The 15,575-nt window shown below is 35.9% G+C and overlaps 1 protein-coding gene across 1 annotated transcript in view; it reads left to right on the forward strand.

The window, feature by feature from the left end:
• The window catches only part of WHSC1 (Wolf-Hirschhorn syndrome candidate 1), a 60,979-nt gene that overhangs the window by 27,188 nt on the left and 18,216 nt on the right, over positions 1-15,575 (forward strand). The window contains exons 5-8 of the mRNA XM_010283594.1: positions 1,272-1,416; positions 3,983-4,101; positions 7,238-7,319; positions 8,338-8,462. Of these exons, the coding sequence (XP_010281896.1) occupies positions 1,272-1,416; positions 3,983-4,101; positions 7,238-7,319; positions 8,338-8,462 (471 nt within the window). The remainder of the gene's footprint in view (positions 1-1,271; positions 1,417-3,982; positions 4,102-7,237; positions 7,320-8,337; positions 8,463-15,575) is intronic.

Below are 15,575 nucleotides of genomic sequence, written 5' to 3' on the forward strand. Positions count from 1 at the left end.
TATCTTGTGGGCCTGTCTATGTTCTCCCCTCTCTAACTTTTTGGACATTGCTGGATTTTAACAAACCTTAAGTAGAGGTTTCCAAAGGTAGTGGTATTCTACAAGCTTTATGCAAATAGATCATGCCACTTAAAAGCAAGAGAACTCTTAGTACTGTAGTGGGGGAAAATTACAGCATGAATTTCCCGATTAAACACTGAATAATCCCAATGGAAGGAAGGTACTACAACTATTCTAACCCCTGGAGAACCTTCGGTCACATTTGTATCTTGTTTGACAACAGGAAATGCAATTTTAAGACACTAAGTTGTAAGAAATTAGGTGTAATCATTTCCACTTATCACAGAAAATTTTCATTTCTGTTCTGTTGAATAGTGTTACTGTTTGAACACTTGACTTTGTTGGTCTAGTTTTTATTTTGCTCCATCATTTTGAGGTTTTGATTGCATCACCTCCAGTAATAGGATTTGGAAATGAGATGGGAGGGGTTGTTTTTAAAGCTACAGTTTCATTTCTGTAGATTGCACAATCGTAGAGCTTTCTAACTTCTATGATTAATCAAAACTAGTTTTCCTTAAGTAGAAGCATGGGAATACTGAAGGAGTTTGTGAGGATTTTTTTTTTCTGTTTTTAATACTGGATTTTCTGTTTGTTTTGAATAAACTTTTAGAAACTCTCTTGGAAATTCCATGTTAATGGCTATTATGTGTCATGCTGATATTAAGAAGAAATGCACAGCTTTTTGAGTTCCTAATATCATATAGATAGTAAAAATGATTAATTAATACAGAAAAGTGTTGCATCAGATGCTAGCTTGTGTAGATCGCTTTGCTAAGAAAGGTGCAATGAGTTCTATGTTTAATGAGTTCTCCTGTGAACTGATGGATGTCTTTGTACACAAGCATGTATTCCAGTGTTGCTTGACTGTCTTTTGTGGAATAGATTTAAACTTCATCAAGAAATAATACAATGTTTTTGAATGACCACAAGACAAGATTTACAGTTACTCTGTTTTTTGAATGTTAAAAGGCAATTAGATACTTCCAATATGGTTCTTAATACTTCTGAATCTGCTAATAGATTGGGGCGGGGGGGGTGTGGGGGGGTGAGATGTGGTTATCCAAAGAAAAACTGGATACAGAATGTTTTAATCTAGTTCTGTCTACAGCAGATAACTTGTTTGTATCCAGTTTTCCAAAGCAATAGAAGTATGTACGCCATTCTTTTCAATGGTCACTTTTTTTAATACAACCCTATTTCTGCATGTATAGGTGGTTGCTGAACATCCAGATGCCTCAAGTGAGGAAATTGAAGAATTGCTCGAATCGCAGTGGAACATGCTTAGTGAAAAACAGAAAGCTCGCTATAACACAAAGTTTGCCATAGTGACCTCTCCCAAATCTGAAGAAGACTCTGGTAAACGTAAAACTGTGCTAGTGTACTCTAACTAAATTTGATATACATAGTGGTGTTAAACTAAGCACATATTTGAGACCTGTAGGGCAAACAGCTTTCACTGTTTTCCAGTTTTAATTCTTGGTGTTTGTGCCAATAGCAAAGGAATGCCAATGGTTACAATAAACGCAACCCATGAAGTCTACATTTCTTGCTCATTGTTCTGAAAAGTTGTTATATGTAAACCTTCTACTGTTTAGAGATTGCTGATTTCTCATTCTTCTTCTGCCCATAAGCAGCTGCCATTGCATCCACTGCCTGTTACAAGTGGATGGTGGGAAGGGAAGATGAAGTGTCACTATTAGTAAGATTTGAGTTGGTTTTTTTATGGAATAGTTAGGAAATGGTTTAAAAAGTTTAATCAGTGCTACACCTTTTCTTCATATATACCTAAAGTATATTGCCTCATGTCATCGTCAACTCAGGAGGAAGTATTCCAGACTTTATTCTGAAACTTTCATCCATTTGGCATTTTATTGTGTTACTCAAAAGTTTTTAGGACATTGTACAAGACTGCAAATACTTTTTTTTTTCTCCTTTTATTTTTTTCTTGCTGTTGTCTAGCGTTTGGTTTTGATAAACAGTCTCAATTATTTTGCAAAATATTTGAGGGGTTTTGGGATAACTTACTTGAGAAAGAAGGAAGAAGATAGTTCGGCATTTGCATGAACTTTATCAAATTTAGCTATAATCTTCCAAATTTGAATAGCTTCACAGCACTGTAAGAATACTTATTGTGGAAGTATTAGAAACCAACAGGTGCTGCTTTGGGCAATGACAAGAATGAGAGGGAGTGTTTGAAAGTTTGTGAGATTTGGAAAACCTTGTATAAAAATGGCAGTCAGTTTTGTTAACTATCTGTGTGTGTGTGAAATAACATCATTTTGTGGAAAACTGAAAAGTTTTTAATTTTAAAATTTAAGTGTCAAATATTTGGATATCAGTTTAAAAAAAAAACACGTTCTGTATCTCTCAAGGTTCATCATTGAAGAATATTGGAGAGGCCAAACGTAAAGTGTTTCAAGACTCACCTAAAAGGAGATCAAGATCCAGAAGTAATTGAAATTTGTGTTGTGTGCAAATAGTTCATCATTATAAGTAGCTATTGAGTGTATTTTTTTATGTAATCGCCCACGTATCATAATCTCTTTATTTTATCTCAGATGTTGTCTTCCTTGACATTAGAATTTTAATGGATCCCAAATTAAATATCTAAACACTGTAGTGCTGAATTTTGTTCACCTTCCTCAGTGTCATATTGCAAGAAATGTAATTGAAATTGTACCTGTACCAGGTGTTTCTAGTACATATATTGTCTACATTTATAGTTATCTACAGATGAAAACGTGTCAGTTCAATCGTTCCCCTACCCAAATCCTCTTATCTTAAAACTTGGAAGAATATTGTGGGATTTCTTTTGCTGGCTTTTTGTAAGTAGCAGGTTCTCCTGGAGCCATTTCAGTCCGCTTTGTGGATTCAGAGTCTGATAATAGAACATGTCCTAGATTGTTTAGTAAGAACATTAATTTTTAAATTATCCATATTTTCAAGTTGCTATATTTTTAATATTTAAAGCTATTTGTTCCCACTGGAATAGAATGCTTGTAGCTGTAGGGCAATTTTCAGTTAACATATTTGTGCCCCTTGAGCTTGCAATCTTCGTACTAATAATACTCTGTAGCTTCATAAACTAGAGAGTACTGGAATAATGTTGTTATTTCATCCTGATGAAACATACCACTTCCTAAAGCTTCATCTGTCTTTTTGAGGTAGAGCGAGTGCAAACAATAGCTGAACTTGTGGAAGGGTTATGTAGGTTAGTCACCAACCTTTTGTAATTTAGCAGCTGCTTGAACTTTACAGTGAACGATCATCTAAATACGTGAATAAGTCCGTTGGTTTAAAATGACCAATGTGATTCTGTTCTTGGGATTTTGGTTCACAAAGGAAGGGGATCTTATGGTCTCCTGTAAAATATAAGTAGCTTGTTAGAATCTGGAACTGCCATACCAGAAAGACAGAATTAATCTGTACGGTTGGTGATACCTTGTCTTTTCCAGAGGCCCCTTTATAGATGTCTCCAGTATCTTCATCTGTATCATTTGGAGAACATAAAGGAGACTTAAGGAGGGGACTTAAAAATTCATTTCAGTGATAAAGACACTGTGACAAAGTGGCGGAAGAGTTAAAAGCTGTATAGATCAGTCACATGCAGTCTGACGATAGGAAACAAATGTTGGGCAGTAATATTCAGATCTTAAACTAGTGCTTATACAGATAGACTCATCTTTCTAAAATAACTTGAGTTTGAAGCAGTTGATTTGGATGTGTTCTAGAGTTAGTTTTCAGCACCAGAAACCAGACCTTTAAGCATTAAGAGGTCATCAAACTGTGTTAATGTTTAACCATGTTTTAAAAACTAATGACTGAAAGAAAAGTAACTTAAATAACTAGACCAGTTCAAAATAATTTGAAAGTGGGTTTTAGATTATTTTTCATGTAAGTTTCCCCCATCCCCCATCCCAAGGTAACTTACATGGAAATAAAAGAAACCAAAAAAAGAGGACAAAGGAACCTACAGAAGATTTTGAAGTTCAGGAAGCACCTAGGAAAAGACTCAGGATGGATAAACAGAATAATCGGAAGGTAATTATATTGTTGGTTTGTTTGGGTTGATTTATAGCAGCACCAATCACATTGCTGTAGTTAAGTTTGTCAGCATTTCCGTTTTCAGGATTAAAAAAGTAATGTCTTTATATCATCCAAACGGTTTTAGATATTCAGAGATACATGTGAGCTTCTCGCTGTGGGTTTTTTTTTCCTTGGATTTTGAGGATGGAGGTATGACAAGTTGCACTTGCTATTTAAACTATGGTGAAAATATGTGCTGAGAAGATCTGTTTCCCGAAGGAATGTGCAGAGGCATGACCTTTCTGTGTTGTCATGCTTTGTAGTTCTTTTTCTTTCCTCCTGAATTGGAGTTCAGAGACGTATACAAGAATATTAAAAAAAAAAAAAGTCTTCAGTCAATACAATTTAGACAAAAGTGGGAGGAGAGGGGAAAGCAAGTAAAGCAAGCCAGAAAGCCAGAAGAACTACTTTTCAAGAACTGGAAACATATAGAACATTTTAGTGGCATGCTGACCCATTTCTTAAGTTAGGAAACTGCAGTAAATATGACAGTATATTTATTGCACAAATCACAGGCTCCTTTTCAGTTTTGCTTGCTTGTGAGAATGAGAATTTTCCTTACGTAGGTCGCTAAAACTATGTATATGGATACAGCCCAAATCTTGTTGAGATTTAAACATAGGTTTATTTAGTCATGCATGCAGACCAGTGAAGTTCATGGGTTTTACTTGTGTGGAAAGCTTAGCTCACAAGTGTTTCAGGTATGTTATGAGAGTATCATACTGTAGTGTGAGTATTGCAGACCTCATCTCAGAACTTTAGTGGTACAGTGATTAAATGAAACAACGTAATATAAGGAAAGGTAGTGGATTTATTTTTTAAATTAATGAGGGAGGTTACATTTGTAGGTGTCAGTCTGTTTGGTAGGCTAGTTATTTTAGTACCTCTGTTGATATTGCGGATATCCAGGCAACTTGTTTGGAGTTCAATATAAAAAAATACAGCATTTCAGATAGCCAGGCTTGATGAGCTTATTAGCAAGGGACAAAGATACTTCTTAAAGAAATGTTGTTACCTTTGCAGAAAGAAGGGCCAAAACCGGGTTTTGCACTTTTGACTCTAACGGGTTAGTTGTTGAATATTCGTCTGATATTCTAGTAGAAGATTTTGGACCCTCTTTAAACTTGATTTGAATTTACTATAGTACACTAGATCCATGGAATAATTAAGTTTGCTTATTGTAATTAATTCCTGCTATGAAATCCTTGTTTTGACTGTCCCTAAAGTTACTTCTTTACTGTCCCACCAGCATTCATATGCTACAATTAGCCTACATTATCACAAGTAGAATGAAAGGTGGTTGCAGTATAGGTCATGTGGAGGAGATTCTGGTATTTTTGATGCTGTAATGCAGATGTGAATATTAACAGGAAAATAAATACATAAATGAGATTAATGATTCCCATAAGATACATACCACTAATAACGCTGACTTAGTGCATTTAATAAGTGTTGTCTTCTATCTGATCTGTTTATCAGAACTAGTTACAAGTAATCTGGTGTGTGTAAATATTAGGTAATTTGGAATATCTAAATGCACGTAGCAGTGTTTGTCCTTCCGTCCACAGAAGGGTCAGATATTGTAGATTGGTTGCGTTGTGGTTTCTTTTATGAATTATCTCTTAGTCTTTTTCCTGCCTTCACCAGCCCAGGGTACTTCAAGCTGTATGTGCTGCTGCTTAGTAAAACATTTAGTGAATGACAGTGAAAATGTCTATGTAATGATGAAAAACACAAACACTAACCGTACACCTTCCTTCTGCTATTCCCAGTTTACCTGCAGGCTTTTGTTACAATTATTTTGGATAGGAGGAGCTTTAATGACTTTTTTTCATGACATTTTACTTCTTGCATGAGTGTTGTGCGTAATCCTCTCCTTTTTGTTCTCAATTCTTATTTGTGAAATATGAATGTTTTCGCACAAAGTGACTAAGTCCTTATAAGTACCCATATGGAAGTTTTGAAAAACTAGTTCGTTCATTGGTGCTTTCATGATGTATATAAAATGCACATTAACAAAATGGGGGTTCTGTAAAGCATGCTTTAAATTTAAAGTGAACTATACTGTACATTTTCTTTCATTTTTGCACAGAAGTGTAACAGTAATCTTACAAAACTGATACTGGGAGCCTCTGGTGGCATCGGTGGTAGGGCGTCTTAGTCTACTTAGAAGTCAGTAAAAGCACAGTATAGCACATCTATAGTACAGTAGCCATTCATATTTATTTTTACAAAGGAAACCAGTTCTCTGGCCTTTGACCTGCATATCTTATGTAAAACGGAATGTCAGATGAAGAATATGAAAAAGTATGTAAAACCTCCTGTTTAGCAGAATTATGCTTATTGGTCAGTGAGCATTTGTCAGGGTTAAGCATTCTTGGCTACAATTTTAGTGACTTACTACTTGAATGAATTTGTAACATACAAAAAGAAAAAAAATAGTGGTATGTGTAAGGAATAGTGTCTAATATTGACAAAGCTTTTACAAAAATTTCCCCAGTTTTTGGCCTAAACTTTTAATGATAAATTCTCAATCTGGAGCAAATTTATGTGTTGTTTATGCTCCCTTGAAAATAGTGTTTTTATTTTGGAAATGCTGAAACAACCTTAACCATAGTAATTGAAAAAATGGCACTGCTATAAGTTGTGAAGTTGAAAGCAAGCCTCTCTGAGACTTAAAATTCTGCACAGAATTTATTCTGAAATTTATATACTAATTCTGGAGTTTACCTTTAATAATTAAAGGTTTTAATTTGACCAGTTTAGACAAAGAATAGTAAGGATAATTTACATGTTTCGTGCTCATTTAGAGCTCCCCTCTTTGATATGCTGAGTTTGGGATGGATAAGTGGGATGCTGGAATACTGTGTTCTTTAAATTTTTCTCATTTGTTTACGGGTTTGTACCCTGTGCTGTAACGAAGTTTTAAAAATCACTTAAATGGGGCTAGCTTAACTACATTACCATTCAGGTATTTGTAAAGACACTTTCTTTTTAATAACATAAATCCAGAATTAATTGCCAGTTTTATCCAACCACTCATAAATTAGGAGTTTTTTTATTTTTTTTTTCATATTTTTTTTTGTGACAGAGGGAGACAAGCAATGACAAAACAGCAAAAACAAACTCTTCTAAGGTCACAGAAACCTCCTCTTCACAAAAGAACCAGTCAGGTAATGTGGTCAGAATAAGTTTTAATGTAACTTTTTCAATTAAATAATTTTAAAATAAACAGGTTGTCTGAGGCAGCCGGCTAAATTTTGCTGACGCAATAACCAGTTACGTCCACTGTGCCACAGTTGTGGGGGGGAGTGTGCCCTCTTCCTTCACTACCACCATTTTGCAACATTATAATTGACTGAAATTGTGTATTGCTGATTTAGAGCAGCAGTTCACAAGTTCACCATTTGATGGCACCAAATTAAAGCTATTGCCCTGTGATTATGGCGAGCAGTGATACAGATGCTACTGCTCCAGTTTGTCATTGTGCATTAGCCCAATAAAATAAGTGCAGTGACCATCGATGCAATCAGTTACTATGTGATTTTAGTCCTTTTAAATGATGCTTGATGGGAGGCAGTGTGGAGCGTGAGAGGGAATTTTAAATAACCTTGGACCAAAATCCAAATGTCAGGCTTGTTAATGATGCTCAAGCTTAACGTAACTTCTGTAAGAGCATGTCTCTAGGTATTATAATGATATGCCAAAGATGAGTAAGCTTCAGCAAGTTCTGCGCAATGTAGAAGTGGTGACATGCCATAGATAATGTCTGGTACCTGGCTCCTGTATATAACCTTTCTCTTAACAAAGTGTTAGTGGTACTCAGATTGTGATGAGATCATGTAGGCCTTCTAATGTTTATCTGAGGAGATAACTGTTACCTCTGCTTTAAAGTGGTCATAAGTCACAAGATATTTTGATTTTAATAGAAATGAGCCGGAAAAAAATGGGAAAACGTTTCTTAGTCATTTGTAGTACATACTTGATTAACAGAAACCTCTCCATTTTTAAAATCAAGCCAAAACACATGGTTTCAGAAACTTACTTTGTGTTCCCTCAGCCCTACGTATGTGCCCAGAAGACCTACCTAAATCATTCCTTCCTTTATCTGAAGGAATATTTTAAATGGCTTCAGGGAGATAACGTTTTAAAGTTCCAAACTTCACTTTGTAAACCAAAATTATTTTACAGCAACGAAAAATCTGTCTGATGCATGTAAACCTCTGAAGAAGCGAAATCGGGCTTCAGCAGCAGAATCTTCAACTCTTGCTTTTAGCAAGAGTTCATCTCCTTCAGCTTCCTTAACTGAGAATGAGGTAAAAAAAAAGTGGTGTTTGCACACAGCCATTTAATTACAGAAATTTTCAGGTGTGAATCTTGTTTAAAAACAAAAATCAAAGGCGAATTCTCTAACGTTGGTGCTCTAGACAAGTTACAGTTTTGGCCTCTGTGAAACCTGTTAATGTGTGCATTGCAAATTCATTTATTGTAATACGAACGTCTGATTTGGGGACGTTGAGATATTATTGTGGTTTTTAATGTATTTACCAACAAAGTTTTAGAATTGTAACCTTCTATTAGAGGCAAAGTAAAATGCCAGTGTGTTCTGTATTTTCTTCTACAGACTTTATGTAAGTGTACTACATTAGTTACATTATGTAACTCAATATTGTCATGCTGCCATAGCTTTTATATTGAAGCAAGTTTCCTAATCCTCTGTTTGATCTAGAACTGGACAGTTTTCTGAGCAGAGCTCCTTTAAACTCAAATTAGTTTTCAGGCTGTTCAGGTGCTATTTCTCTGTGATGCAAATAGCTTCATCCCCAGTAGAGTTAAAAAGGCAGTGAAGGATGTATCTTTTTGATACTTACTAATCATAGTCTTAGCTCTGCATATTTGGAACTGTAGTTCTTCTCAATTACATACAATAAATGAAATGTATGTACTAGAAGTGTGTTCATACAATCCATTAAACCATTCCCCAAGTCATCTACACTATTAAAACCAATCAGCCAAAGAGTGGCAGCATGAGGGTGAAGTATGCATGCTGTTTTGCAGGTGGATTCAGAAATGTAGTTGGTAGGATTAAGTAAGACATCCATAGACAAACAGCTGCAAGCAGTTTGTATTACAGAAGCTGTAGAGAAAATACTCGCCTGCTAACAAGGGAGTAAAGCTTCCAGCTATCCTAGAGACTTTTTAATCTCCCCTAACAAACGCATGAGGTGCTTAGACACTATAATGAATACAGTTAAAATGTTTAGACAGTGTTCAGTAAATGGTTTACCTTTGGGTGGGGAAAAAAGATTGCATGTTAATGGCTGTATATCTCACTGTAACTGGAAAAATATTTTAACAAAAAAACCCAACAAATTCTCCCTCCTGTACCCCAATAAAACAAGAAAAGGAAGTCCCACAGGAAATAATGTCCATGGCAGCAGTCAAGTAAAGTAATTCTTGTTCTCATTTTGTTCTCTCAGTTGAGAGACTCCCATGTGTTGGCTTACCAGCTTCTGCTGCTTTTGCTTTACTTCTGGGACTTGCTGAGTAGTGGCTGTTTGTGTTTGGGACCATCTATTCAGCTAGACCAGTTTAAGGAACTTACTGTCTTTTTTGTCTCTAAATATGCATCTCTAAATATTGTAATCTCAGGAGAAAGATTCTTTTATTTCTACATATACTGTGTTTATAAAATGAAATCTCCAGAAATCTTTCTCGACAAATGGCTCATACTTGTAGGATTTTGGGTTGTGACTTGAACGGTTCACATGTAAAAATGGTTATATAGGCTGAGATGGAAATCTTAAAACTTGGCTCTTAATTTAATCAGCTACTGCTAAACAGCAAAAGATGTGAGAAAAATTAACATCATACACTGCTCACAGAACACAGATACACAAACTAGAAAGTGAATTGTTTTCAAGGGTTTTTCTTTTAAACCCTTTAATATGTGTTAGCATATTAAAACAATCCCAGCCGACATAACAGAAAATATACCCTGTCAAGTAACAGAGATTTTGCAGGACTGGGTGCAGAGGGGTGTAGATTAGTTGGGCTAGATCCTTAGATGGTTTAAAGTGTCACTGAGCTGAACTTGTACCAACTAAGGATTGGACCCAGTTTGTTTCCTATGATACTGGATATATTTTGCCTTTACATAAAACAAAGATACCAGGCATGTCTTTCTGAACTTACTATTGATCTATTCTACAAAACAAGGAAAGATAAAAACTTTAGATTGTATGGGTGGCTTTAAAAACTTTTCTCCCTTTTGTATTATCATTTAGCACTTGTCTAAATGACTAAATATGTGTGTGCCCCGAGAGTGTTCATCCAGAGAGAAACCTTCTCCAGAGTGTTAAGGGAAAGAATTTAAAAAATAAACACAATCATGCAATGATGAAAGCCTCACACGGCTAATTGAATAGGATGTAATTCTTCTCAACATTAAATACACTTACTGATTAACTTTTATATTTCTGTGTTTACTATAATACTTCTAAGTGTTGGCTTAGATGCTCTCTTAACAAAGATAGAAAAAATTCTGCGTATTCCACAAGCACATACACCTCCACAAGCAATACTAAGTGGATTCTGGACTTCTTTTTTTTTATCCCCTCCTTTCTTCCCCACCCTCCCCGCCCCCCGCTGTTTGTGGACAGATGGTTCCAGAATGGAGCCTGGATATGACTGTTATTTGTCAAGGACTGTGCCTAGCTGCACACCTCTTAAATTGAGTCCATTGCAACTAAGTTCTAGGAAAGGTGTGTTCAGTAGGAACATGTGCTCATTTTTTTCTTGTTTGAAAAATGCATCTTATTTGACATTTAAAAAAAATATTTTGGATGCTTTTTGTTGTTACTGGGAGTATTTTGTTAATGGTGTTTACTTGAAATATTATAAAATTAGTCGAGGCCAAATTTTCAATTGACAAGTTATTTTGGGTATGTAATTTACAGAGGAGAGAGACAGGGGTGGGGGTGTGGACTTCTGCCTTAAGAACAAACAAACATCTATAGACCTGACATACCAGAGATTAAAAGGTAGGCTTTCACTCCCTTCAAAAAATTGGGTTTTGAAGTTGTTTTAAGATGGATGGACAGAAGCAGAAAGGTGTTTATATATGAATGAATAAATTTCATACCTGCATTTAATCTTGAAACAAAATACTTAATTTTACTTCTAGGCACTTGACATCAGTAGTCATTTCCTCCAGTACTTCATGTGAAATATGGTTTTGTTTAAAATCTAGTTCTTAATGAGCAACTGGTAGGGCTAGATGTGAAGAAGAGACTCAACACTTCAGAGTCTGCAAAAGCTCAGAGTAGTTTTTTTACTGCCTGTGTAAGACTTGGTGTAACCATACAAAAACTCATGATATTTGTGAGAAGAGATACAGGTGGTGTATTCTTGTTTCTTTTTTTACCTTGGCCCTCCACCCCCCAATAATGTAGTAGGTGCCAGTAGAGTGTAACCAGTATTTTTTTAATAAATAAAAAAGGCTTTACATTACCATTACTGCTGGATTATTGGCACACTTTGTGTGTTTGCGTGAAACGTATCTGCTCTAGCTTTTCAATCAATTTTTGTGGTTATTGGCTGGCTTCATTAAATTGGATGGATTTGTTGACAGCAGATAAGTCTCATAGTATCCTGCAGAGTCTAGATACTACTTCTGAACTTTGTCAAAGAAATTGTAATTTTTTTCTAAGAGAGGACAAAATAAAGAACATGTAATACTCTAAATTCTTAGCTAGTCTGTCATTCATCATACCCTCATGAACTATGAGCTGACCAGCAGATGGCAGTTTAAAGAAGCCTGTGAAAGATTTTCAAAGTGTTGCTTTTATTGTAAGTTCCTTGTATCTTCCCTAGAGGGAATTCTTTCTTCTGTCTGTAACATCCAGTGTCAAAACAAGATCAGTTGCTGGTTATAGCTACAACTTCTTGTGTTTCCAAGGTCTAATAATGCAAGTTATAATAATGCAAGGCTTTGTTTTGCTCTTTCTCTGCATATTAAACAGTATCTTTTTTTTCTCATTACCAATTTGAGGCAGATTTGTTTTATCTGCATTTTTTTAATGGGTATTAGCATGTATACACAATGGAGAAAACGCATACAATTTTACAAGGTAAGGTATTTGATTAAGGCGGCAGTCATGAGACATGTACAACTTGCACCTAAAAAAGTATGTTAGCTCCATTTATCAACACTGGAGTGTAGTTGTACTACAGTATACAACTAAAATATTCTAGGCACGCTTACTGAAGGCAAAAATAACTGTCTTTGAGAGCCTAAAAACAGGAAGGAAGGAAGGAATTCATGTTATGTTAAACAAACTACTGCTCTAAAGAAAAAATAGTTGAAGCTAACCTTGCAGGTTGTTAAACAAAATCAGTGTGCTTCCAGCATTTCATTCTAGCTTCCATCGAAGATAATTTTCTCTTCAAAACAATACTTAAGGATAATTTAATATCTAGTGCCACTTGAAATCCTCTGACTTAGCAGACAGTTGTTTCCTGTGTTTGTTTCTGTATGCCTATAGCTTTTTTTTTTTTTCTCCCCCTGTTACAAAGCACCAGTAAGCAGTCAGGGGTATGTTTTTGTGGAACACTGCAAGTAACTGGACTTGTTTCTTGCTAAACCTCTGCTAAAGCCTCTAACAATTGAAAGACCTGCACTGCCCACCAGATCATACAATTTTATTACAATGCTTCTGCTTTCACATGGAAAAAAGTTCTAGGCTTGACTCTTGTTCTTTGGCAGCACGTTCTGTGTAGAAAATTAAGTTTCTTATGTAATTATTCTCATCTTGTGTATTACTTAGGCTTCAGAGTGCAGAGAATCTGTTTACTGAATGTTTACATGGTGTAGGTTTTTATTCCACATCCCCTACCAAAGTATCATGAGTATTTGTAGGCAATTTTATAATGTTTTAAAATGTTCTCAGAGTTTTAATTAACTTTCCAGGCAAATTCAGAAATGCATAATATCCTTATCTGAAACGTCTTAACTCCTGCTAATAATAAAAATGAAACTTGTCCCAGGCCGTCTTTTTTTGCTATTATAGTACTGTGTACACTTGTGGCACCGCATACTTAAAGAATTTATCTAGTCTAGCAGTATGGGCCAAAATACCATTCTTCACTCAGTTCAGGAATTCTTATACTGAAATAAAGGAAATGTTAACTGTAACTCAATTGGCTCTGTCAGTTTTTCTGTCTCCGTGTGGGTGCACAATAGATTGTCTTTTGAATACAGTCTGATCTGTTGTTTGTATGTTGCTTATTGACTTACTCTTATATAAGTTGTGCTTAGATTAAAAAAAACCCAACCCTCTAGCTGCTCAGCTTTTGTTAATAACAAAAAAAAAAAAAAAGCAGTTGGGGTTTGTCTGTGGAAAGACTAAAGAATTTGCTTATCAGAACATGCATACTCCAGGCTTTCTAAGAGAAAGCTCTTAGCCAGACCAGACCACTTCCTCCTGGATGACTGTGGTGTAGCAATCACTGACTCGAAAGTCATGTCAGGAAGTCTGAGCTTGTAGCAGTGTCCTTAGTTTTGAGCAAAATGGAACTTAATAGCCAACAGCATTCAGAAGTCATGGAAACATGCTTCTAAAATGCTTATAAAAAGATGCAATGTATCTTAAAGATAGCAGATGACCTGAGAGAGGATACTGCTTAAGCCAGTGAGTCTCTTAACTCTGAAAGAGCGGTAGGTCACTCTTCGTGGGCCCTTTCTTTTATGGATCCTGCTGTTGAGGTGATTTGCCGACCAAACAAAACAGCAGAAGGAAATAATTTTCTGCCATGCCTTGTTTTCATTTTATATACCCCTAGCTTTAAAATAAGTATACATAGTGGATTTTGTTTACATTTGATGTTCTACAGCTGGGATATAAAACAAGAGATGCTTGAGTAAAGCAAGGGGAAGCGGGAGGGTTAACTTTCTTGGCTCTGGAAAAAATTGCCCTTTAGTTGCTCTTATAACTCCTTAAGCACAACATGACAGAACACCACCATTGTCTTGAATATGCCTAAGACCAAAGCTTGTTTTTTTAATGCTTAAGAAGTACTGTTAAGCAAGCATATATGAGTAATATAAGAACTGTTTTTATAAGACTGAGTTAATAAAGTGAGTTTTCCAAGGAAGAATTTTTTTTGATAAAAATTGTACTTCCGTAGCTAGAAAAGTCTGAAAAGGTGTGTGGCTGGTGGAGTAGTAACAGTTGGAACCCATTCCAGTGTGGGCACCACAGATACGTAAAAGTCAGCAACTTTCACTCCAAATTTCCCAATTTATTTTGAACCTTCAAACACTGGGCAGGGAAGGCTTCTCTGAATCGCATCTGGGAGAGAAGTCCTAGTGAAGCTGATAATCACAGAAGTGTGAATGTTGTTCACTTTGCAATTGCTAACACACAGTGAACAGTATTTGAAATTTGCTTCTGCTCCATGAGGCATGAGCTTTTGCCTCAACAAATACTGATACTCTAGCCCTTTAGGATATCCTTTAGCCAGGAGATACTTACAGGGAAGAAAAAAAGACACCACCACCAACCCCTCCCTGCCCCCAGGGTAACATTGAGCCAGCAAAGATCATCTTTTAAAAATGAAAACTTAATCCTAAGCCTAAAACAAAAAGCACGTTTAATAGCCAGGTCAACAGCTGATTAAGGGCCAGTCTTGACAAGCAGAACAGTTGCGTTTTGTGTTCTTACTATGGTAGCTTCTTAAATTCTTAGGCTACAGATTGAATGAGTACAGCCATTTATTTTCAAACCTAGAATTTCTGAACCTCTTTTTCCTTGGAATTACAGTGTAATGGTTTTGCTGGTATTTACTATTTGATTTTGGAGCTGTCTGAAAAGAAGTAGAAAATTTTAAATGGAAAAAAAACCCCTTTTCCTCTAGTGAGAGAGTGGATAGAGCAAATGTCCACATAAGTATTTTGCTTCATCCTCACCTGCTTCTTTGAAGCACAGGATGATTTGAGTTTTTAAATTCTAGGCTATACTTTTTTGTACCGTGTAGCAGTATGATTGGATGCCAACTGAGCATATGTCAATACATACCTTTTTTTTTTTTAAGTGACATTTTAACCATCCAGATGTGGAACTAACAATACCATTTGCAGCGTTCACCCACGTGATTCTAGAAATACGCAAGCTGAGTGTACATACCAGCTTGTGTCCACCTTTTTTTTTTTTTTAAAAAGCCACAGGGAATGAAGAATTGGCTCGCATTTCTGCTGAGGTGTGTGGCTGAGACTGGAATCAGGTACCTGGGTGCAAAAAAATGCTTAAGAAGTTGTTGTAGAATTGAACTCAACATTTTGATGTACTGAATCGCGTGAGAAATGTTTTCCAGTGTTACTACTTATCCTTTCACCTTTGAACGGCCTTAACTGCTGGTGCAGTGAACTA

This window comes from Phaethon lepturus, unplaced genomic scaffold (assembly GCF_000687285.1).
Source record: "Phaethon lepturus isolate BGI_N335 unplaced genomic scaffold, ASM68728v1 scaffold3883, whole genome shotgun sequence".
NCBI classification, from domain to species: Eukaryota; Metazoa; Chordata; class Aves; order Phaethontiformes; family Phaethontidae; genus Phaethon; species Phaethon lepturus.